Below are 24,458 nucleotides of genomic sequence, written 5' to 3'. Positions count from 1 at the left end.
CATTATGAAATGTATCAATAACCTTGTGACATTTAGTCTTACTCATAAAACATTCTGGACAGTTATGACTTTTAACAATAAATATAGGTTAGTACCTATCTACCTTTCTACAATCAGCCTCAAATGACACCTTGTAGAAATTGAAGTCTCAAAGCTAAAAGCAAACAAAATTGCCTTTTTCGCCGGGAAGATAGGTATTTATAATCCTAAAACATTTTTCATAACCAATATATTATGAACATTTGAACGTTATATTTATTTCTCGAGTATTAAATTACTAAACGATCAGTTATAAACAAAATAGAAATCTTACAATTAACTTGAAATAATATTTAATAAAGAAAATCTTTAACTGAAAACAGATAAGATATGGTTACTATAGAAATGTAATATAACATCGCAAGTCAACATGGTATTTCAAAATTTACCTCTGAGCTACCATAAACAATACTTTAAAGAATATTTCAAAACATAAACAATGGATATAAAAAAAATCTTTATAGTTACTGACCTTTCAAAATAACTGCATAAAAAGGTATATATAAGTACCTTGTTACAAATAAAAACTCTCAATTCTAAGAACTGAAAGTTGAGGGTTGAAAAACAAGCTGTATGCAAATATCTCACAATTTGGTACATATGAGCAAATTGATATTTTTTAATGTTGAACAAAAGAGTATTAATTTATAAGATATTTACTCCCTTACAGTACATTTTGAACTTAGAAAATTATATTTTGTACCTGTTTGTCTAATATCTACTACCAGCATCATAAACATACAAACAACATAGCTTTTTAATGGTTACATTTTCAGAGAAGGCTACATTTTATTTCAAACCCGTCTAAAATTTAAGGCAAGATCTAGACATACTGCATCAATACTTTGAATTATTTATCATGTCATAAAGTGTGTACAGGAATTTGGATTTGTTTTTATATCTTTTTACCTTTAAATCGTATTATCTTTGTTTGATCTTATTGTATTTCATACATATATATCTTTAATTTTTATATAATTTAATCATTGTATTTTTATTTCTTTTATTGAAAGCAACATGAAAGTGTAGTTTTTGATTGAAATAATGCTGTCATGCTTTGATAGATGTCAATCACATTATCCGAAATAGAAAAACAAGTGACAAGAAAGAATTCAAGTAATCTAGATCTTCCTCATTTTCACCTAAAACTCGAATTCCCTGAGCATTACAATAAAACAATGTCCTCCCTTGGTTGGATAGTAAAATTCTACCCGTAAAGTGATTTTCGGCAGCAAATGTCAGACCACCAATGAAATAATGATAATCACAAACTTCAATTGTTCCATTTAGATCTCCTATATTGCGTCCTCTTAGTCCTGACTCTCCTATATTGATTATGATCATAGGTGGCTGCTGTAAGGCATTACTTGCTGCTCTGGTTATTGTAAGTTGACCTCCACAAAGCCTAGAACGAAAAATAATCAAGACCGTTAGTCCGTATAAAATTGGCTCCCATCGATTAGTACATAATGATTGAATGGAACCACACGGTGTCATTTTGGTACATTGGACAAAGTATTAGTGAAAGTCCCATAAATCTGCAAAAATGGTTTAATCGAAATAATATAATATAATGATCAATTTTCGATAATGGAGAAAAAACAAATTTACCATGTATGACAGTTTTCTGCGAAATTGTGCCAGAGAAGTTCAACAAGTATCGTTGTAATAAAATAGTAAATAAAAGCCAAATTTCCATTACTACCCCACTGTTAATTCTGAATGACGGTTAAATATTGGCAACTGCATGTGACCCAATCAAATCTTTATGTTTAAACTATCAAGGGGTTAAAAAAAACAAGAATTTGATGAGATATGAATATTAAACACAAGAACACTACATGTACTTGTGTTTCAGGTAAGTTATGAGATGCTGGATTAGTCTGCTGTTCTGCCTAATATTTATATATATATATGTACATAAAATGACTGAATAAATAGTCAACGATTAATCTAATGTATATATATATATATATATATATATATAACTCGTCTAAACATCAACCCAACAATGTTAGACCTGTACATTCACTTTCGCAAATTGTTTGTTCTTCCCTCGCCGGGATTCGAACTCATGCTACTGAGAGATCGTGACACCAAATCACCTGCACTGTAACCGGTGTGCTAGACCACACGACCATGATATATAAGGCATGAAGATGGGTTTTTTCCAGATCAGCTAAATTATCTATAGTAAAGGATCCTACAAATTAATGTAAGATACAGTCACATAAATAATTATATTTATAAGTACGTCTGAACCAGTGACAACTCTACAACAGATTTATCCATCGGATCTCCAGCAGTGATGGTAATACATGGCTGTGTACATTCTGTGTATACAACTCGTCTAAACATCAACCCAAAAATGTTAGATCTGTAAATTTGCTTTTGCAAATTTTTTGTTCTTCCCTCGCCGAGATTCGAACCCATGCTACTGAGATATTGTGACAAACAAATCGTTTGCACTGTAACCGGCGCGCTAGACCACACGACCACCTTGGCTTCATAAAAATGAAGATGTCGATGGCCTGGTGTTACCTTTCCACGTCAGTATTACTTGAAACCTTTGTTTTCTTTTAATAATTTTCTTAACATTATATATATACATCTCGTCTTAACATCAGCCCAACAATGTTAGATCTGAAAAAGTTTGCTTTCGCAAATTTTGTGTTCTTCCCTCGCCGGGTTTCGAACTCATGCTACTGAGATATCGTGACACCAAATCGCCTGCACTATATTCGACGCGCTAGACCGCTCGACCACCTATGTTGTTTGTTTATATATGTAATATCTATCTGAAAGATGGCTCTCAAAAATCATTATGAAAGTCTCAACTGTTTACTATAACAACAGTGCATGGAGGTATGCTGAATTTTATTGAAACCAATTTGCATTATTGATAATTGTATAAGCTTGAAGTAACTTTTTTTTATAAATACAATATACATGTTTAATCAATATACAATACAATACAATACAATATGCTTTATTTCAAAAATACTCCGTACAATTAAAGAAATAAATAAAACAACTTAGAAATGAAATATATATCAAATTACTTTACTTTATATTATAATAATTACTAAATACGCAAAAAAAAAAGAATGAAATTAATCAATGAATGATTAAAAACGATAACGTTACTCACATATTATACTCTCTTGATCCTAAAATAGTCTGAGTGCAAGTATATTCCAGGTGGAAGTCAAAATTGTTGATTAAATTTTGACAGGTCGTTATATTCAAATATTCACCTATTGGAAGACTGAAAATAAACAATGAAAACATTTTCAGTTTTACTTTACCAAGTACCACCATATTGTCTTATCATTTATATGTGTATGTTTCCTGTCTGAGTCATAAATTGTATGCTTTGTAAGTCAGAAAGATTCTTTAACGGGCGTTTTTATATTTACTGTATATTTTTTAAGTCATAAGTTTCCTCCATTGGTTTGCTAATATAAGGTAAGTCGCTAATTTTTGTTCAATTTGTTCCATTTGTAATTATTAACATTCTGACATCTTTTCCTTACATTTTCATCATTGTATCATCCGATTTTGCCAATCTAAAACATACGTTCAAGAGGAGCAATAAAGGCAACAGTAGTATACCGCTGGTTAAGCTCATAAATACATGGACAAAAAACAAAATCGGGGTAACAAACTAAAACTGATAATAATTTAACGCTAAAAGAAATTATCTGATACCTTCAATAAAGAAATAAAATCAACACATCATCCCGTTTCAAGATAGTCAGTAATTATCTTCATTGCAAATTCAACATCTACAAGTTTTCTCAGAAAAAATGGTCATTTTTCTATTGATATTTTGCCCTTGTCCGAATTAATTTTGATGGCGGTATATATATTGGTGATGCATGGACTTTCTGTTCGTTAACACGCATGGTCCTGACATCATTGCAAAATCTAAAAGTCGTTTTTTTTTATTTTATCATGATTATTTGTACCATTGTTATAAAGCTAGTTTTTATCTCAGATATATCTATATCTAAAGCTATCACAGATCGTACATAACTAATCAACAAACTTATGTTCGTACACAAATAATGACATTGTCGTCAACGAACAAATCAATGCCAAGGTCGTTACAATGGTTTAGCGCCATCATTCTAGGACAATTTACAAAATAAATGTAATAAAAAGTATTGGTGACAGGGCTTTTTATGAAGGAACAGATTGTGCAGTGTGGTAATAGTTTGTTTTGATTATATATGGAAAAACAATTTTGTGAAAAAAAAGAAAAAAACAATTTGATGATTAAGATAAAGTGTAAGCAGATCTGCTTTTTCAATTGGCAATAAAAATTAAAAAATAAAATAGCGGGTCTCATTTTCAAGCAACACAACAAAATAAGTAAAATTTATAACACATTCCTTTATAACGGCTTACAAAGATGAGTTATCTCTCTTTATTTGGCAAAGTTTGTCTACAAATTATGTTTTTTGATAGTAAACAAAAACAGTAAATAAATACATTTTATCTTTCATTTAATTGAAAACCTTAATAGCATTTGCACTTTTGATACAAAATCTAGATTGATTGTGTCCTGCTAACCACGAGACAAAAATAACGTCAAAAATAGTCCCAACAGATAATTCAGCCCGTCGATGCATGTCAAATAAGCAAGAGAGAATTTTGTAGCGAGCAAATAAGATCTGTTAGGACGGTTTCAGACCAAATCTGACCAAAAATGATAAATAACCTTCAAATTGTTTGACCGTATTTGAATTCGTTCGCTATGATAATATGACAACATGGGATACGCCCTTTCTGCTTATTGATACATTTAAATCAAAAGAATATATGCTATAACTAAATTAAAAATGTAATAATGTTACATGTAATGCAGTACAAGCTAATGTTGATTTTTTAGACAAAGTATTGATTTACAAGTTTCAATTAATTTCATTAGTGATCAAATATCTGAGGTACAAAATTAATACAGAAATTGGACAAATATGCCATCGAAACATATTTATGAGACAAAACAACAATACCTCGTTCTGCATTACATGTAAAACTATTCGTCCACGCTAATTTTAAACAAATTGAGTCATCTAGCAGGCTTCCATATTTTTTCTAAAATTTATTGTTCACCTCAAGCACCGGTTTGGCCACCACATAACAATTTCACTTTTATTTACAATTTACACAGTGTGTATATGTTAAGTATGTTTAAATGAACATATGTTCCCATAGTTTGGGACTTTATCATTATAGGTTGAAAAAAACAGGCAAAGCTAGCTGAACTTTCTGTTCACGAAAGAATTACGAATTTGCCGGTATTTCAAAGGCAGAAATACCAAGATTTTTGGTATGCCCGAGAAACGACAGAAAAAAGGCATGACGTCAATAAAAATAAGGTCAGGCTCTGCGCCCTGTTCAAACTTTCTAGCTAGATAACTAGTTAAGATTTGATAAATTATTTGTCTATTTATGTTTCTGATTTTGTTTCTAATTAATGATAGTTTATTGCATATTCAATGTGCGCAATGAATATACAACTGCAGATGTGTTATGTTCCTTTCTTTCGCAAGAACAATATAAACAAGAAACAAACAATTAAATTTGAAATTTGGCTGATTATTTGTCATGGCATTTATTCAACAATATTCAACTAAATATACCAACAAACAACCAACATCAATAAACTGGCCAACAAGTTAAAACTTGATGACAATTGGTCACTGAAGGAAACCAGTAAATGCATAACAATTTCTAGCTGCTGGGCAGATCCATAAAAGCTTAATGAACGATATTTGAATAAATCACTGCCAGTTGAATCATGTTGATGATGACATCCAACGCACTTTCCATATTGAACGGAATGCCATGACGATAGACACTCTTTATTATTATTCCTGCAAATTCCTTGAATATTCAGGTTTCATTGATCTGCCGATGAATATCAAAACGTCTGACACTTTTGATGATACATGACAATCTAATTGGAACATTCAATACATTTGGATCTGTTCACCATGTAATCTGAAAAATAAACTAAAAACAGCAGCAATTTTGTTTATCAAAGGGAGGGAGGGTGGGTTGTGCAATCTTGAAAAATACTCGTGGAATGAAAATTTACAGAGCACGTGTTTATATATGACCAAAGTCGAGGCGCTTCAAGGCATATTCTTTCGTATGTTTAAATTTATGGTTGTAATTATGTAAATGGCAAAACGTAAATAATGGACTGACGTACGTTTGAAACACAATAAACAACTAAGTGTATTTTTAATGCAATAAATCAATTTAATTATTAGATCATTAAATTTTATTATTGCATATTCAATGTGCGCAATGAATATACAACTGCAGATGTTTTATGTTCCATTCTTTCGCAAGAACAATATAAACAACAAACAAACAATTAAATTTGAAATTTGGCTGATTATTTGTCATGGCATTTATTCAACAAAATAAACCAACAAACAACCAACATCAACAAACTGGCAAACAAGTTAAAACTTGATGACAATTGGTCATTGAAGGAAAACCAACAGTAAATGCATAACAATTTTTAGCTGCTGGGCACATCCATAACAGCTTAATGAACGATATTTGAATAAATCACTGCCAAAATTGGCATTTTAGTGAACTCTCAATCAAATGCTAATCTGCCATGACAATTAAAGCAGCATAAATTCAATGAAAATATAATCAACTAGTTGTTATTCATTTCAACATACAACAAAATAAACAAACAACATCATTCATGCATCGGATAAACAGAATTATTTGGTATATAGTAAAATTGTTCCAAGGCAGTTTGAAATGAATTCAAAAATATATCATTGCCAATAAACGACAAATGGACGCCATCATGATTAAATAAAGATTGATGTTTGTGTTCAAAATCAGAATGAGTTAAAGTGTAACCCCCAGTTTTATTTAAATGTGATTTAACTCCCCCATGTATACGTTTCCTGGTTGCATCCATTGCTTTGAAATCATTTGAATATCTCCATTTCAACCTTGGTAAAATGCTTGAAAAAATTAGTTACCTCCATTCACCATACGTACAACTATATCTAGCATAAATTTAATATCAAATAGAAGTTTTCACAGTTAACAAGTCCAATATCATTGCCACCACAGTGAAGAAAAACAGCATCTGGTAAACCGCAACAATGTATCAAATTCTCTACTATTAGTACATCATTATATACTGACATACCGGACAGGATTCAAACTAATAAAATTTAAAGAAGACCTTAAAACAGCTAAAAACTGAAAACGAGTCAATTTATTATGATTAAGATGACAAAAAAGTTGGCCTTGAAAATCTGGACGTAACTGTAAGTAATCTTTTATCGTTTTGACAACACACAGTTCGTTGTCATTACATTTGAAGACAATATTAAAGTTGTGAACAACCAATTTGATCCGTCTTTGAAGACATTATTGTAACAAAAACTTCAGAATCAATATCATTAAATTTAATATCAGATATTTTTAAAACATGATTATCAGCATTTTTGTCAGTATATTTGATTTCTCCAATTCTCGTAAATCCAAAAAGGCTGAAGCAAATGCTGCCCTAAACAGTGTTGTCTCATAAATTGACTTACAAACATGATGAAGAATTAATATAATCCGTTTCAATACATCAACAGTACTAGGTTTTCTTGAATCAATTCTTTTACCCAAATGCTGCATACCTTTTAACATTTTTTCCAAAATGAATGATTTTCTATAATCATTCCAATATTAATTTTCAACTTATTATTAATTCCTGATAGATATATTTTTGCAGTGGTGTAGGAATAACAATTTTTTGAAAGATATGCAGCGTAGTTAATTATGTGATCAACAGGTGGTGGCCAACTTTTCTCTATTTGAAAACTGGTCCGAAATTTATTAAATGAACAGATAGCATTTTCATACACATTCGTTGTATTTGAAGAAAGAGAGTGCTGTAAAAGTTTATTCACTTCGTCTTCAAAAGGTTCCAGAACTCCACTGGAATTGGATGTGGACGATCGTTGGCTAGTGGTACTAGACGTCGACATTTCTGAAAATTTGCACGAGATAATGCATCAGAAATTGCATTGTCCTTTGACAAAATGTGAACAGCTTTAAACTGAAAATTACCAATAAGTGAACAGTAAACAATTAGTCTCAAAATGGACATAACTCGTTCAGATTTGCTTGACTTTTTGTTTAAAATATTCACTACTGCCAGATTATCAATGTGAAAAAGTATGTTTTCTTGTAAAATTGATCAAACCACAAAAATATTGCAAGTGCTATTAAAATGATTTCAAAGTATGTTATATCATTAAATATTTCCAAACTATTTCAATCTTTAGGCCACTCGAGAAAAATCCATTTACCATTAAGATAATCTGCACACCCTTTACTTAATCCACCAGCACTATCTGAATAAAGTTCAAGATAAAAATAGATAAAAATGGCAATTGTCTAACATACTGGTAAACTCTGTCAAAAGGAGCATCTGATATAGTATATCTTATGATTGACATGCACGTAAACAAGTAGTGTGCTAAGCTAGCATGCTTTTGAAGAAGTATTTTAGAAAAAATTGCAAAAGCTTCAGTCCATTATTCAATGTTATTTATAGTATTGACCTTTGAAGGTTTATTGGAAAGGAAAAGCATTCCATTTTCAACAGTAACACTTTGTTTCTGGTCCACATTGCTATAATATTGACTATTTGTTTGAGTAGATTACAAAATCAGCATATACAAAGTTCCATATTTTTTTTTTGTTGAGAAACAATTATATCAACTTCATTAGCACATGACATTAACAAGGGACCAGTATTATTAAAGTATTACCCGGTCCAGCCTGAAAGCCGTAGTTTTCAGCTGTTTCTGATGTGGATGCTGATTAATGGCTCACAGGTTGATCTGCTTGCTGATTCTATGGAGCAGCACGCCTTCTATTTCCACGTCTACCTCTGTTGACCACTTGAACAACTTCCTCAGGGACGGGTTCATCTTCGGGTGCAGGTTCTCATGAGGAGCAGGTTGTTGAACCCTAACGTCGTTGACCCTGGGCCATAATCTCCGACGATATTCATTCCTTTTAGGTATTTTATAAATGAAATCAATATTAGTATAAAGTTTGTAAATATATAAAGATCTTCTAATTCATAAAACAGATTACATTGATGCTTCGGCTGCATATAGATAAAATCGTTAATTTAACAACTGTTCCGTACTTGAAATATATATACAATTATAAATGTGTATTCAAGTACGCATCCTAAGACAGCTAGAAGTGTATAATAACCTGTAGTAATTTGGGCAGCAGTTGTAAATGCAATATATTTGTAATAATTGGGTGTTCCATAATTTTATAACAGGTATAATATAAGTGTCAATTTATAATATCAAATTTAAAGACCGCTATATACATGTATGTACAATAACATCGAGCAAACTGAACAGCAGTTGATTTTATAATTAAATAAATGCCGTTACATTTGTAATACTCGGGCCTTCCGTAACTTGAATAACCGGTATAATGTTAGTGTCAATTTAAATCAATACAGGTAGGTAAAGTCCGCGAATTAAAATGACTAAGCGTATAAACGTAAGCAATCCTATACATGCATTTCATAGCTAATTAAATGAGAATATGTAATGCTACAATCGTAAAATAGAAAACAAAAAATTTACCGTTAAAAATATCATGTTTAAGAACTGAATTAAATGCAAAACCAGAAGTCAATGAAATTAAACGGTAATAAATAAGCATACATATAACTGTAATATTGAATTGACATAAAACAATTCATGTATTTAATAGTGAAAAGGGTTAACAAAATTACGACTCCGTGCAAACACGTGTTAAATTTAAAGTTACCTGTTTTACTTTATCGTTACAGGTTAAAAGTTTGCTCTTTAAATGTAATCAAATTTTAAAGTGAATTTAAATGCATAAAATGAAACGCATTTAAAGTATAATGAATAAACTAAATCAACTTATCTTATTAACGCTCTGGTCCTATCCTTGTGCAATCTTGAAAAATACTCGTTGAATGAAAATTTAGCGGGAGCACGTGCTTATATATGACCAAAGTCCACGAGGCGCTTCAAAGCATATTCTTTCGTATGTTTAAATATATGGTTGTAATTATGTAAATGGCAAAACGTAAATAATGGACTGACGTACGTTTGAAACACAATAAACAACTAAGTGTATTTTTAATGCAATAATTCAATTTAAATTATTAGATCATTACATTTTACTATTTATGTACTGCGTATGTATGTATGGATTGATTGATTGATTGATTGATTGATTGATTTAATATTGGTAAATTGAAGTTAATAATTATTTGTCGAAACTTGAATTTCATGCAAAAGGATTTATTCATCTATATTTATAAAGGTTATAAATGTTATCGTCTATCAACAATTTGCAATTAACGGAATTTTCCTGTGTTTGGAGAAATCAGTTTTCTATGCAATCATTACTTACAATATATATATGTTGTACATCTAACCCTGTTTGCAATTACACCGTTTAGATTTTAATGGAAACTCTCTGTAGATGTGAATGGAAAGATAAATTACGAAAATTCTGAACTTCGATGAAAATTGAAAACGGAAAATTCATAATCAAATAAAAAAATCAAAAGCTCAAACACATCAAACGAATGGATAAAAACTGTCATAATCCTTACTTGGTACAGGCATTTTCTTATGTAGAAAATGGTGATTTAAACCTGCTTCTATACCTAGCTAGAACCTCTAAATTGTATGACAGTTGCATCAAATTTCATTATAATGACAACGTTGCTTGAACAAAACAAATAAACATAATGGATTGGAATGGCATTTTTTACTTGTAAGGCTTATATTAAGCTGTAATCCACAAACATGTAAAATTGAAAATGGAAATGGGGAATGTGTCAAAGCGACAACAACCCGACCATAGAGCAGACAACAGCCGAAGGCCACCAATGGGTCCTCAATGTAGCGAGAAACTCCAGCTCCTGGAGACGTCCTTCAGCTGGCCCCTAAACAAATATGCATACTAGTTCAGTTATAATGGACGTCATACTAAACCCCGATTAAAACACAAGAAACCAAAATTAAAAATGATACCAGACTAACAAAGGCTAGAGGCTCCTGACTTGAGACAGGCGCAAAATTGCGGCGGGGTTAAACATGTTTTTAAGATCTCAACCCTCCCCCTATACCTCTAGCCAATGTAGAAAAAAAAAACGCAAAAAGATACGCACAGTTAAACTCAGTTTTAGAGAAGTCCGAGTCCGGACATAATATGTCATGTCATAATATGACACAAAAGAAAATAAACAAAATGACAATAATACATAAATAACAACAGACTACTAGCAGTAACTGACATGCCAGCTCCAGACCTCAATTAAACTGATTGAAAGGTTATGTCTTCATCATATGAATACAAGGCACATTCCCTTCTGTTAGGGGTTAAGTATTATACCATCATGGGTATGCATACTTTTGCGGATAAGTAGAAACTGTCATAGTTTCGAGGGTATTATACATGTACGTGTACACTATAGCGATATCTTTATGCAACGTCATGGTATCTATGACGGAAACGTCATTTGAAAAGACGTCTTACCACTTTATATACACATTGTATTCTTTAATATACGAACACGAGATTAGTACCACGCAGTTGCTTTGCCTGACATTCTTGTTAACAGTCTTCGAATTACCGCTATCAACAAATCATGTTGCCTATTTTGGATCTCGATGCTCTTCAACTTAGTATTTTATTTGGCTTTTTAAACTTTTTGGATTCGAGCGTCACTGATGAGTCTTTTGTAGACGAAACGCGCGTTTGGCGTATATATAAAATTTAGTCCTGGTATCTATGATGAGTTTATTTAATACTCAAGATAAGGTGAGAATTGTTCCGAATAAATTAGGCGGACGCTCGGGAGGATAAAAAAAGGAATACCCACAATGGTTCATACAACGGCATAGAGAGGAATTTTAGGCGTATTCACCTGCAGTAAAAACATGTTAGAATATGTGATAAATACACTGGCTACCAACCAATCAATATCCGGCATTTAGATATAAGGTGTAATTATGTGTTATACCCTTCTTCGTATTCAACTGTGTGTGATGTACTATGATTTGGTGTTATGACACATAAAGGTGTGGTAGTCATTGTTTGTTTAATTTATTTATATGAGGGAGATAAATAGATTTAGGAAGGTGTGGTATGAGTGCCAATGAGACAACTTTCCATCCAAGTAACAATTTATTAAAGTAAACCATTATAGGTCGCGGTACCGGTATGGCCTGTAACATAAAGCCTTTGCTCATTCCGAACAGCAAGCTATAAAGGACCCCACAAATTGTTAGGTGTAAAATCATTTAAACGGGAAACCAACGGTCTAATCTATATAAAAACGAGAAACGAGAAACACTTATGCTAGATTAATACAAATCTTTACACAAACTTATAAAATTAAAATGCATAACAATTACCGCGGAAAAAGCACTCCAGGCATATTAAATCTTCCCTCTATTAATGGACATTGCATATTGTTACAATAAATTCTGTAACAGAAAATGATAAAACTGCTGAAAGGATGATTTATCAGATATGCATCCGAGCCATTAAAATGCCTTCTGGAAGTATGTCCAATAATCCGTGCCCACATTGTTCTAACTTCATCAAAGTGTCTCCTCATAAACAATGAAACTAGGGAAGGCAGTTCCTACAAAATAGCAAGCAATGTCATTATTTAATCATTTGTTCTATAAAATTTAATCTAACAAAATTTGCTAAACTTTTTTGTCATTAATTTGCATTATTGTTTCAAAAAGACGTGTACAACATGTATTAACAAATTGACATTTACACGGCTAGGAAATTTTCTGTTAAAAAAAGTAAATTGTTATCTAATAAAAAAATATAATCTTATTTTGTTCCTGGTTACAATTTTGGAGCTCAAATCAAATGTTATTGATAGAAGAAAGAAAACCAAAACAAAACATCATGTTTTTTCTAGGCCTTTTTTCTGACTATAATCACAGCCTGTAGCTTAAAAACAAATAGGAATCGCCAACCGAATTCGGTCATATTGATTGAATTGCAAATCTTGTCCTGCTAATCAATTTTGTAATGAGTTTCTGTCCAATGGTATTATTATATTATAATATATATTGCATATATCTGATCATTCTGAACATTCTTGTAATGTCAGGCTTTCTAAGGCCAGTTTTAAATTAACAGACAAAAATGAATTTTACCCCTTTGTTCTCTTTTTAGCCATTTTGGACATGTTGTCAGTAGGCAGTATGGACACGTTTTGGTTTGATTGAGCCCAGTAGTTTCAAAGGGGACGAAAGAAGACGCCAATATTCTTCAGGCAATGACAAAAGCTCAAATGGGCATGCGGACCAGGTGAGCCGACAAGTTTCTTTAAGGACAGAAATTGCCTCAATGAGTCTGCTTAGTAAAATATTAATTTTTGACCTACCAGTTAATCTTATTCATCTAAAGTGTTTCTTTTGTAGTTTCAAGATGATGTATAGGCTAATCGCAAATCGGATCGTAAAAGGCAACGTTAAAAACCACCAAAACTAATACGGAGTCCACTGGTCATTCCGACAATTCTTGTAACTATTTGAAGTTCATATCCTATTCATTATTGACATGTACATCTTTCAGTTTATTACGGTTTAAATGATAACAAACATCAACTAAACCAATGTGTGACAATCGTCATTATAGGGCATAAATGTGTAAAGGAGTCGGCTGACAATTTTGATCATGTTATCTTGTTTGTAAATTGTGTCTTACTGACATATTTTGCATTTAAATGTTTAGCTCTATTCATGATATTTTTCTAGATAATATTAATTGCATGACAAATTGGCAAATATTATTATTTATGTATAATTATATTGAAAACAATGTATGTACAAAACTAACAGACATTATAAGTAAAAATGATAATAATAGGGGTACAGCAATCACAAATATCAAAATATTGTCTTATAATCTTAATCACTATAAAACAAACAAATTTGACAGAAAAAACAATATGGCATTAAGACAAAGAACATAACACAATGTTAGAATGTATAAGTACCGAGCCACGTCTAATGGATATTACCAAAAGAGGATTAAGCAGTAAAAGTAATTATTAAAAAAAACAAGTCGGTACGTGAATTCACCATTCACTTGATTATTTAAAATTTCATGACGCGAGTGTTATACAGAACTACAGTTCTTTATAACAAGAATCATTCATTTATATTGTTACGATTGAGTGATCGTATTATTGAATTAATGGTACTCGTGGTGTCCATAATCTATAGTAGTAATTAACGAGTCAGGTGTTTTGTTTACGTTTAAGCATCGTTATTTTTACGATGGAATTTCACCTGGTACAGAATATTTACGGCAGGTTTTTTATAATAAATGATTTGGTAATGTGTTTACCTTATTAGCTTACTTATTTTCTTAATGTAATAACTTGTGTTTTAGTCGTAATCATCTAAATCTCAGCAGTGCCATAGTTTATTTGCTAGAGGGGCCATATTTATTTGTTTATTGGCGGTCTATTACACGAGATTGCCTGTGAACATAACAAACGTTTTGATTGGTTGATCAATTGACCGGAAAATTATAAATAGAAGGTTGGCAGAACGAGCTTCAGGGTAGTCACCATTAAACTCTATTTAGTAGTAGAGTTTCAGAATTATTCTCATCGTCTTCAAGAGAGACACAAACTTAACTTAGCCATAATATTTCGAAAACTGATAGTGGTAAAATGTCTGAACCACAGTCAACCACGAGTCTGGTACGCAGGTTTTAATTGTTTAAGAAAAAATTAAACCTTCTAGCACATTGCTATTGTTTGTTTTGCAAAAGTCAACCTTCGACCTACGGGGAAGTCCCGTCAACCATCGATCTACTTAGTCATCCTTCTACCGATACGATAACATAAAAGAGGTTTTCTGGAAATCTTTTTTTTTTTTTTTTAAGAAATAATATAATTATATGAATATTTTATTAAAACAACCTTTAAAAGTATTTTATACTTTCGGCAATAGAAGGTTGACAAGTACAACCTTATTTCAAATCAAACTACGCAAACAATCAACTTTATTGAGATTTGAAGTCGTCCTTCCTGAACTAACGATTTTGACTTGCTGATCTTTTTTAAACCATTTAATAAAAGGACGCTGATCTTGCATCTATACAAAAACAGAGACATTACAAAACACAAAATGATTATTTTTCTGACAACTACAGTTAATCATTTTCAATTGCCTAAAGGGTCATAATGACACTTTCAAGTAGCCTTGATCAAGTGATAGTATATCTTATTAAATAACTTGTCCCGTTATTGCAATGAAGTATTTAAAAATTTTGTAAGCGTAATCAGATAGCGTAAACTGTGCTACTTTAATTCCAAACAAATACTGTGAGATAACATTACATTACCTTAACGTGCATAGTGATTTTACGATAACTTGTGTTTATGAATGAATGAAATTTTTTTGAATGTACAAGATCATCTTGACCTGTTTCTGTAAATACACTTCAAACGTATAAGGGTTTATTCAGTCAAATTTATATATTAAACCAACAACTGACATGATATCTCTTTGTACATAAAACGATACATCTACACGAACATAATTTGAAACCACACAAACTACTATTGTTTTTGAACTGTTTCAATTAATGTTTTTAATTAAAAATCATGTATAGAATATTTTGAATTACTAATAAGAAATCTGCTCAAATACTTTGACTTAATATTTGTCAAAAAGATAACTATGCGCTTTTGAATAAAAGCAGTTGCTTTGAAAAATTGGATTAAATTTGTCTTGTCAGAGCAAAGACTCTCATCAGGAGACAACCACATATTTCGACCATGCTAATCTGTTTGTATTTATTGCCATCTATGGTTCAAAGTAATATTAATTCTATCGTTAACGTTATAAAAGATAGTAGACAATACCTATGATTTACCCAGATGCTATTTTTATCATTTGCAACATCGATCATCTACCACATCTTTTAAGTAGGTAGTCGATGAACGATCGTGGTCTACGGATTAGAGATGACAGACGCTAAGTAATGAAAAGAGTTCACATGACCAAAAACAAATATAAAACATTGGCACTGAGGCATAAAAATAATACTTACAGTATTGAAAAATGCATATGTACTGCTTGTCATCATATTGGCAAGGTTACGGTTAGTTATAAATTGATAAAATATTATCATCAGAGTTGTGTCAATTGTACAGGTGTTGTAGAACGACGAAGTGTCTGACAAGTCTTCAAACATTACTGGTAATCCTGAAATATAGTAATAAATATTATGTATAATTTTATTGTATATCATATATCAGTACAAAAAAATAAGCAGTCTACTTGGCAGATTATAGGGGTTAATGTATTTCGAAGGCACTTTCAGTGCGCTTTTCAAACGGCAAACGAGAAATTCATAAATTTGAAAGTAACCTCCATTTTTGCAACAGAAACAACATATAATTTGTTGAACTGTTCATAGTTAAGTACACAGGCATAAAATCAAGTGCTAACGGTCAAAGTGAACATCGTCAGTATCTTTGACCAGTTCATACGTTATTGCACAGATACTGATGGCAGCCGCACGCTAGTCGTTCTTTATTACCCGGATTAGGTTAATCAAAAGTAATTGTTCTTAAGTTGACAAAAGTAGTTTTACATGTTTTAATCAGTACAGTGAACAATTTGTCAATTACAATCATGCTTCATACCTTTATTTTCATATTATTTTTCAAGTACGTGTAATTTTCAAAATATTGTATGTGTAATAATGAAACATAACTTTGCATGAAATTATAAATGTAACTTTTTTTTTTTTTTTTTTTTTTTTTTTTTATCTTAGAGAGCCTTATATCATCTCCTATTAGCCTATAAATTATTTTTGTTCAACATTTTGTGTTATCAGTGTTTTATAACTTTCAATGTGCAATATATACAAATGACACATTATAACTTGGTAACATTTCTAAAATAAGATCCATCATGAACAATCACGGTTACCTTTTTATCAAGAATAACCTTTCTTTCGTTACTGTGGATTCATTATGACTCGTGGGATACCAATATAGACGGGTATCGTAGGTTAAGGTGAACCAAGAATTTAAATGTTTCACGAAGTACATGTTTTCGATAAGTTGCATGCAAAACCACAAAATCAAATATATAAACGAACATACAGTTTATCTATAATCGAAGACTATTTGTACGCATGAAAATATATGAATCCACAGATGCTATTCATGAATTTAATTTAAAGTTCTGAAACTTGTTTGTTTTAATAGTTACCATGTAAGAATTTAAAAGTAAACACAAAACATAAATCACTACTGACTGCAAGTATGAAATAGCATTTTACCTTCAAAACTATTTTGATTTTGAGGCACATCTCTACTGGTTGTTCTGTTAGGATTACATACTCTAAGAACTGATCCAATATGCATTTGTGATGGACCTTCATCTGATGGCTGACAATGACTTGTTTCCGCTGTTGGAATGGTAGTACGACTTTGATGGAATTCATCCTCTTCAAACAATTGTTGGCTCTCAGAATTGATTGACACACTGCCTGGTGTATTTGGACAATTATGGTTTGCATTTGTAAGTGAAGAAACAAAAATTTGAATTTCCTCTCTTTGTTCTTCAATTCTCTGTGATAACCCTGTAACTTGCCTCTGGCCTCTTCCTACATTTTCCAGAGGATTACGATCGGATACTTGAAAAGACTGACAACCTTGATTTGTGTTCATGTCAGCTGGAGCATGTGTTGATTCAGAATGGTGAATATTACTATCTGGTTTTCCTATATCTGATGTCTGTTGCCTTACTGCATTACTGTTTAAAGTGCCGTCCAGTTCATCAAAGTTCTCATTAACTGCTGCAGATTGATTACCCCCCGCAGACTGTTGATGTTCATTATTAATATTTTCCTGCATTTCACTATAGGATACGTTCTCATCATTTGTAGATTCTGAGTCCGAACTAGCCGACTCTGATTTCTTTTCAGCCATTCTACAAAACAAAATATTTAATAATTTTTACATTGACTAATTTAAAAAAAAAATACGTATGTTTATTATTGATTGTCCTTTTTGTTAAACTAGCTGATGTGAATTTCCAAAGTCAATAAGAAAATCATTTAACAATGATGTTGATATGTCATGACATGTTATGATTTATCTTATTATATCCTTCATGAAGCCTAGAAATATTTGAAAGTGGGTGAAGATACTTAGGTAACAATTATCAAGAGTCCACATGCTGAAATATCCCGTCTGCCCTGCCTATAATCGTTAAAAAAGATTGTCTGTAATATGAAGGTTTACTAGAATTATAACTGAAACTAAACATTTTTAATGATCCATTAATGAGATCAAGGTCATGTGAACCCAGCTAAACCGACGGAAACAGACAAGCCTACCATACCCCAACTATAGTTAATATTTAAGGGGTAAGCTGATTATCCTAATTTTACACGTCCATGCATTATTTCCTTGATATTTAATTTGCATAAGGTCCGAATATTGTATCTGAGGCCAATACATGCTAATAGTAAAACAGTCTCCGGGACAAGTTTGCAATTCAGATGAGTGCAAAAGTTTTCACCTTGATTTTTGGAGTTACGTCAGAACGAAGTTGATAACGTAGTTGGTATTAGTTAATTGATATTTGTCCTAAATAATTTTAGCTCTAGCACCACAGTTGAAAAAGTTATGCCCCTTTTATGACAATTTCCTCACAGAAAAAGTTGTATTCCTGAATTAAAATCAAATTTTCCCAATGGAAAAATATTTTTCCTCAAGAGAACTTTTTTCTTCCTCAAAGAAACTAGAGACCCTAAAGAGCCTGTCTCGTTCACCTTGGTCATTGTGCATATTAAACAAAGGACACAGATGGATTAATGACTAACTTGTGTTTTGGTGAAGGTGATGTATTTGTAGATCTTATTTTACTGAACATTCTTGCTGCTTATAGTTATCTCTACCTATATTGAATTCGGCCCAGTAGTTACAGTGGAAAGTATTTTGTAAAAATTTACAAAAATTTACAAAATTTATGAAAATTGTTAAATATTGACTATAAAGGGCAATAACTCCTTAAGGGGTCAATTCACCATTTTTATCATGTTGACTTATTTGTGGGTCTTTCTTTGCTGTACATTATTGCTGTTTACAGTTTATCTCTATCTATAATAATATTCAAGATTATAACCAAAAGCTGCCAAATTTTCTTAAAATTACCAATTCAGGGGCAGCAACCCAACAACGGGTTACCTGATTGGTCTGAAAATTCCAGGGCAGATAGATCTTCACCTAATGAACAATTTTATCCTGTAAGATTTGCTCTAAATGCTTTGGTTTCAGAAATATGAGCCAAAAACTGAATTTTACCCTATGTACTATTTTTAGCCATGTCGGCCATCTTGGTTTGTGGTCAGGGTCATCGGACACATTTTATAAACAAGATACCCTCATGATGATTGTGGACAAGTTTGGTTAAATTTGTCTTTATAGTTTCAGAGGAGAAGATTTTTGTAAAAGATAACAAAAATTTACGAAAAATTGTAAAAAAATTACTATAAAGGGCAATAACTCCTTAAGGGGTCAACTGACCATTTTGGTAATGTTCACTTATTTGTAGATCTTACTTTGCTGAATAATTGCTGTTTACAGTTTATCTCTATCTAATATAATATTCAGGATAATAACCAAAAACGGCAAAATTTCCTTAAAATTACCAATTCAGGGGCAGCAGCCCAACAACGGGTTGTCCGATTCATCTGAAAATTTCAGGGCAGATAGATCTTGACCTGATAAACAATTTTATTCCTGTCAGATTTGCTCTAAATGCTTTGGTTTCAGAGATATAATCCAAAATCCTATGTTCTATTTTTAGCCATGGCGGCCATCTTTGTTGGTTGGCCGGGTCATCGGACGAATTTTTTAAACTAGATACCCTAATGATGATTGTGGCCAAGTTTGGTTAAATTTGGCCCAGTAGTTTCAAAGGAGAAGATTTTTGTAAAAGTTAACAGACGACGACGGACGACGGACGCAAAGTGATGAGAAAAGCTCACTTGGCCCTGCGGGCCAGGTGAGCTAAAAAGGGTAATCTAAGCTTAGATAAAAGTATTTAATCTACCATTTTCTACATTTGAAAATGTCTGTACCAAGTCAACAATATAATTGTTGTTGTCCATTCGTTTTATGTGGTTTATCATTTGATTTTGCCATTGGATTAGGGACTATCCATTTTGAATTTTCCTCGGAGTTCAGTATTTTTGTAATTTTACTTTTTGTTATAAATAATACTGTCCCTTTTTGCTAGGAAAGAATGAAGAAAAGAATTTAATATCTCATTAACTACAAGTTACATAGTTACAGAGAATATATATGTACAAACAATTACATTTAATATTAAAGCAAAATAAACATGAAGTAGGACAATACAACTTATTTGATGTACATTTGAATGCCACAAAAGGATTTTAGGATAGTAACCAAAATATAAGATTTTTAAAAAGAAGAAAGTCTATAGAAAATGACGATACCAAACACTATCAATTATAGGAACAGGTGAAAAACAATTGCCATAATTATGACTTACATACACTTAAGAAAATGGTGGGTTAAACCTTTGTATGTTTTTTCTTTTTCTTCTGCATTTACGGAAGAAAGTCAATAGCAAATAATGTATAAATGCGTTTTAAATTTTGCTCGTAAATCCTTTTGGGCACTGATTGTACCATTTTACAGGAATGGATAATATGTTCAGTATTAATTCAATTATATATGTATGTGAACTAGAGTTGATCTCTCAGTAAACATATTAGGAATAAAACACTTTAAACGTTGCAAATATAACTGAACTAAGTCAAACATGAATATATTAAAACAACATACTTGTTTAGCGTGTCATTGTTGGCATTGGATAATTGTGGTGAATGGTCATTTCAGCTATAAGTTTGAATAAAGTAACGTACATCTTGCCACTTCTAAGAAATTAGAATTTAGCTGAAATAAATACAAATACAATTTTTTTATTTCTTTAAATAGTTTTTGTGACTGTGAACACGTCTTCGTGAAATATTATCTTTTATAGTGAGAAGTGTCAAATTAAAACATTTGATGAAACCAAAAAAGAGTTTGAAATGAGGGAGAGGAAAGAGACAGTGTGTGTGTGTGTGTGTGTGTGTGTGTGTGTGTGTGTGTGTGTGTGTGTGTGTGTGTGTGTGTGTGTGTGTGTGTGTGTGTGTGTGTGTGTGTGTGTGTGTGTGTGTGTGTGTGTGTGTGTGTGTGTGTGTGTGTGTGTGTGTGTGTGTGTGTGTGTGTGTGTGTGTGTGTGTGTGTGTGTGTGTGTGTGTGTGTGTGTGTGTGTGTGTGTGTGTGTGTGTGTGTGTGTGTGTGTGTGTGTGTGTGTGTGTGTGTGTGTGTGTGTGTGTGTGTGTGTGTGTGTGTGTGTGTGTGTGTGTGTTGGTGTGTGGGTGTGTGGGTGTGTGTGTGTGTGTGTGTGTGTGTGTGTGTGTGTGTGTGTGTGTGTGTGTGTTATATAAATATTTTGCTGCATCTTTATTTGAATGATATTTTCTGAAGCTCAAGTATTTTCTTTAGGTTTCACAAAACTCTTTAAAAATTAACAACAGATAAAAAGAATGGACGATACTTGTTCATATGGTAATCTACATCCGTTTTTAATATTGGTGGATTCTTTTGATTCTTCTTGTAAATATAAATGTATTTATTTGAAGACTTAATTTATATTAGAATTGATGTCCGGATTTGTTATAAAATCAATTAATTTAAACAAGCTACATACACTGAATTTTTTGTCATATGTTTGACAAACATAATTGTCACAATAAGAAAATTCAGAAGCAAAACAAGAAAATTTAACATCACAATTGAATTTCGACCAATCACATCACAATTGAATTTCGACCAATCATTTGCCGAGAACAGATTTTTCACTAGTGAGGAGAAATATTTTTCTCACACCGGTCAGTAAATGTGAAATAACACAAAAAATAGAGAACTAGCTTTCTCTAATTTTTGTGCTATTTTCATATTTCCTGACCGGTGTGAGAAAAATATTTCTCCTGACTAGTGAAAAATCTGTTCTCGGCAAATGATTAGTCGAAATTTGATTATGACGTCTAAATGTTTTGTTTTCTTCTGAATTTTCCTATTGTGACGTCATAAAAAAATGCGACAATGCCTGATGACGTCGCTTGTAAAGAACACAAGTTTCTGAAAATCTTTGAAAAAGAAGGATAAAAATCATTAGCGAAACAGATTCCTACACTATAACTCGTGTATTACGATATTTCTCCACTCTCGACCATTAAATTTTAGTTATTTAAAGAGCTCGACAAGTCTCGCGCCTTAAAAAATTTTTACTGTCTCGAGTTGAGAAATATCGTAATACACCTGTTGCAGTGTAGAAATCTATATTTCTCAAAAATAAGAAAAATACACCAGACAATATAAAAACAAGACACAAGGAACAAAAAGGAGATTTAATTTGCTGATAAACAAATGTCGAAAAACAGACAAAATACAACTCGTTGTAAATTCCACAAATGTGTCCAAACAAAATTCACAAAAGACGCATAAGCGTTCCATTTTATAATATAGTTGCAGGAAAGGCAATTCCAAACCAAGTGACACGTCAAAAGCCATCGTATGGTCTTCAACAATGAGAAACATCCATACCGTTTAGTCGGATATAAAATGGCCGAATTTGAAAAAATATGGAACAATTCAAACTCATTAAAAACAATTTTATGAAATTCAAATATGGCATATATGAACAAACGACAAACACTGAACTAGAATCTCCAGATTTGGGACAAGTTCATAAAGAGTGCAACCGGGCTAAACATGTTGCACGAGCTCAATCACAGCATATGCTAGTCATTTCTGAATACTCGCTAACAGAAGGAAACGATAATGATAATGATTACATGATGTGGTTTGTTTGTAACATTCGGTAGTTAAGGGAGTTACAGGAATGATACTTTTATTCACACAATAGGCCAAATGTGGATCTAAATATCCCTATACTCATAATAAAATTGCCGCGATGTCATCGTTTTCCGCAGGTCAGATACATGTTACACTCCGTGTAATCGATAACCCTTAAAAAGCAAGATTAATTGGAGGATACAGATAATTATATTTCTTTATTGCTGGATTTTTTTCCAGCTTTTTTGATTGAAATGCGTTACATGCTTCCAGTTTTGAAATAAACGTTGAGTTGTAAACATTTCAGTCACTATGTGATTATCAATGATAAACGAAATCGTGATTAAGAAAACATTTGAAGGAGATTTTATCTGTAAGCCCTTTATGATTATTGTCTATTGTAAATATTAGATAAAGTTATTATTTAGATGACAAGTTTTTATTTTATTTGTTACTGACGTTTTTTTTTCAAATTTTATTTCAAAATTGTTTTTTTTTTTTTTTATGTAATTACTATTCATTTTTTCTTTTATTTTTTTCTATAGGTTCTAAAAATAGACAATACTTTTGGGTGATTGAAATAATGTTACTATATTTTAATATCCTGGTATCTATGATGAGTTTATTTACTGAACTGAAAATGAACTATCAATTAATTACAATGTTATGCTCACAATGCTCACCGCTGCGATTCAATACTTCGTGTTCTTCGATTTGATGAAAGAACGAACGTTTTCCACAGAAAACGGGTCATTACTTATCAGTCATTGCCGATTAGTTTACATATAGGTCATAGCAAAATGGTCATGAAACGAAAAGATTTAACCAACTTGCATTATTTTATTTAGGTTTTAAGGTAATATTGTCGACAAAGAATCACATTGCTGTTTTTTAGTTACATCGCATTTAGTTTGAATAGTCTTATGTCCACAAATATAACTGACACTATCGTATTGATTATTGTAACAACCAATCATGTGGGCACGTTTTGTTTTGGTCTTTCCATGGTAGAGAGCACAGCAATGTTTCATGAATACATTTCTTCCTTCCAACAAAACCATCGCTCAAATTTAAATTCTGTTCATTAAAGGTTCAACATGAGCTGCATTGATATATATAATTTCAGTTTCAGTAAACAATAGTTTCATAATTAGATCAAGTTACATATTTGTTTTGGTGTTCTAAATATAGCTATATGCTTGAGAATCAGAAAATCATGTTTTGTGAATTTCTTTTTTTCACATGTTACAAACAAATACTTTGCATTGAAGTTTTTATTCTACTTACCGAAAAAACAACATGGGTTTCGTTATCATCTATAAATTCACTTCAAACATACTTCTTTAAAGAATTAAAACCACCGTAACTTTTTGTTAACACACAAATTTTGATGGCT

General features: G+C 31.7%; 1 protein-coding gene across 1 annotated transcript; it reads right to left on the bottom strand.

Annotated features, from left to right (window-relative positions):
- Window positions 1-509: 509 nt before the first annotated feature.
- LOC139519787 (uncharacterized) lies at window positions 510-24,458 on the bottom strand. The gene is made up of 7 exons (XM_071312051.1): window positions 24,350-24,458; window positions 21,002-21,112; window positions 17,458-18,110; window positions 16,216-16,370; window positions 12,531-12,763; window positions 3,191-3,307; window positions 510-1,444 (listed from the first exon to the last, which is right to left on the bottom strand). Exons 3-7 carry the CDS (start codon window positions 18,107-18,109, stop codon window positions 1,111-1,113), a joined length of 1,491 nt encoding a protein of 496 aa, XP_071168152.1. The 5' UTR covers window position 18,110; window positions 21,002-21,112; window positions 24,350-24,458; the 3' UTR covers window positions 510-1,110.

Source organism: Mytilus edulis, chromosome 4, assembly GCF_963676685.1.
Source record: "Mytilus edulis chromosome 4, xbMytEdul2.2, whole genome shotgun sequence".
Classification (NCBI taxonomy): Eukaryota; Metazoa; Mollusca; class Bivalvia; order Mytilida; family Mytilidae; genus Mytilus; species Mytilus edulis.
Note: the sequence above shows the minus strand (reverse complement) of the source record. Positions and strands in the feature narration are given on the sequence as shown.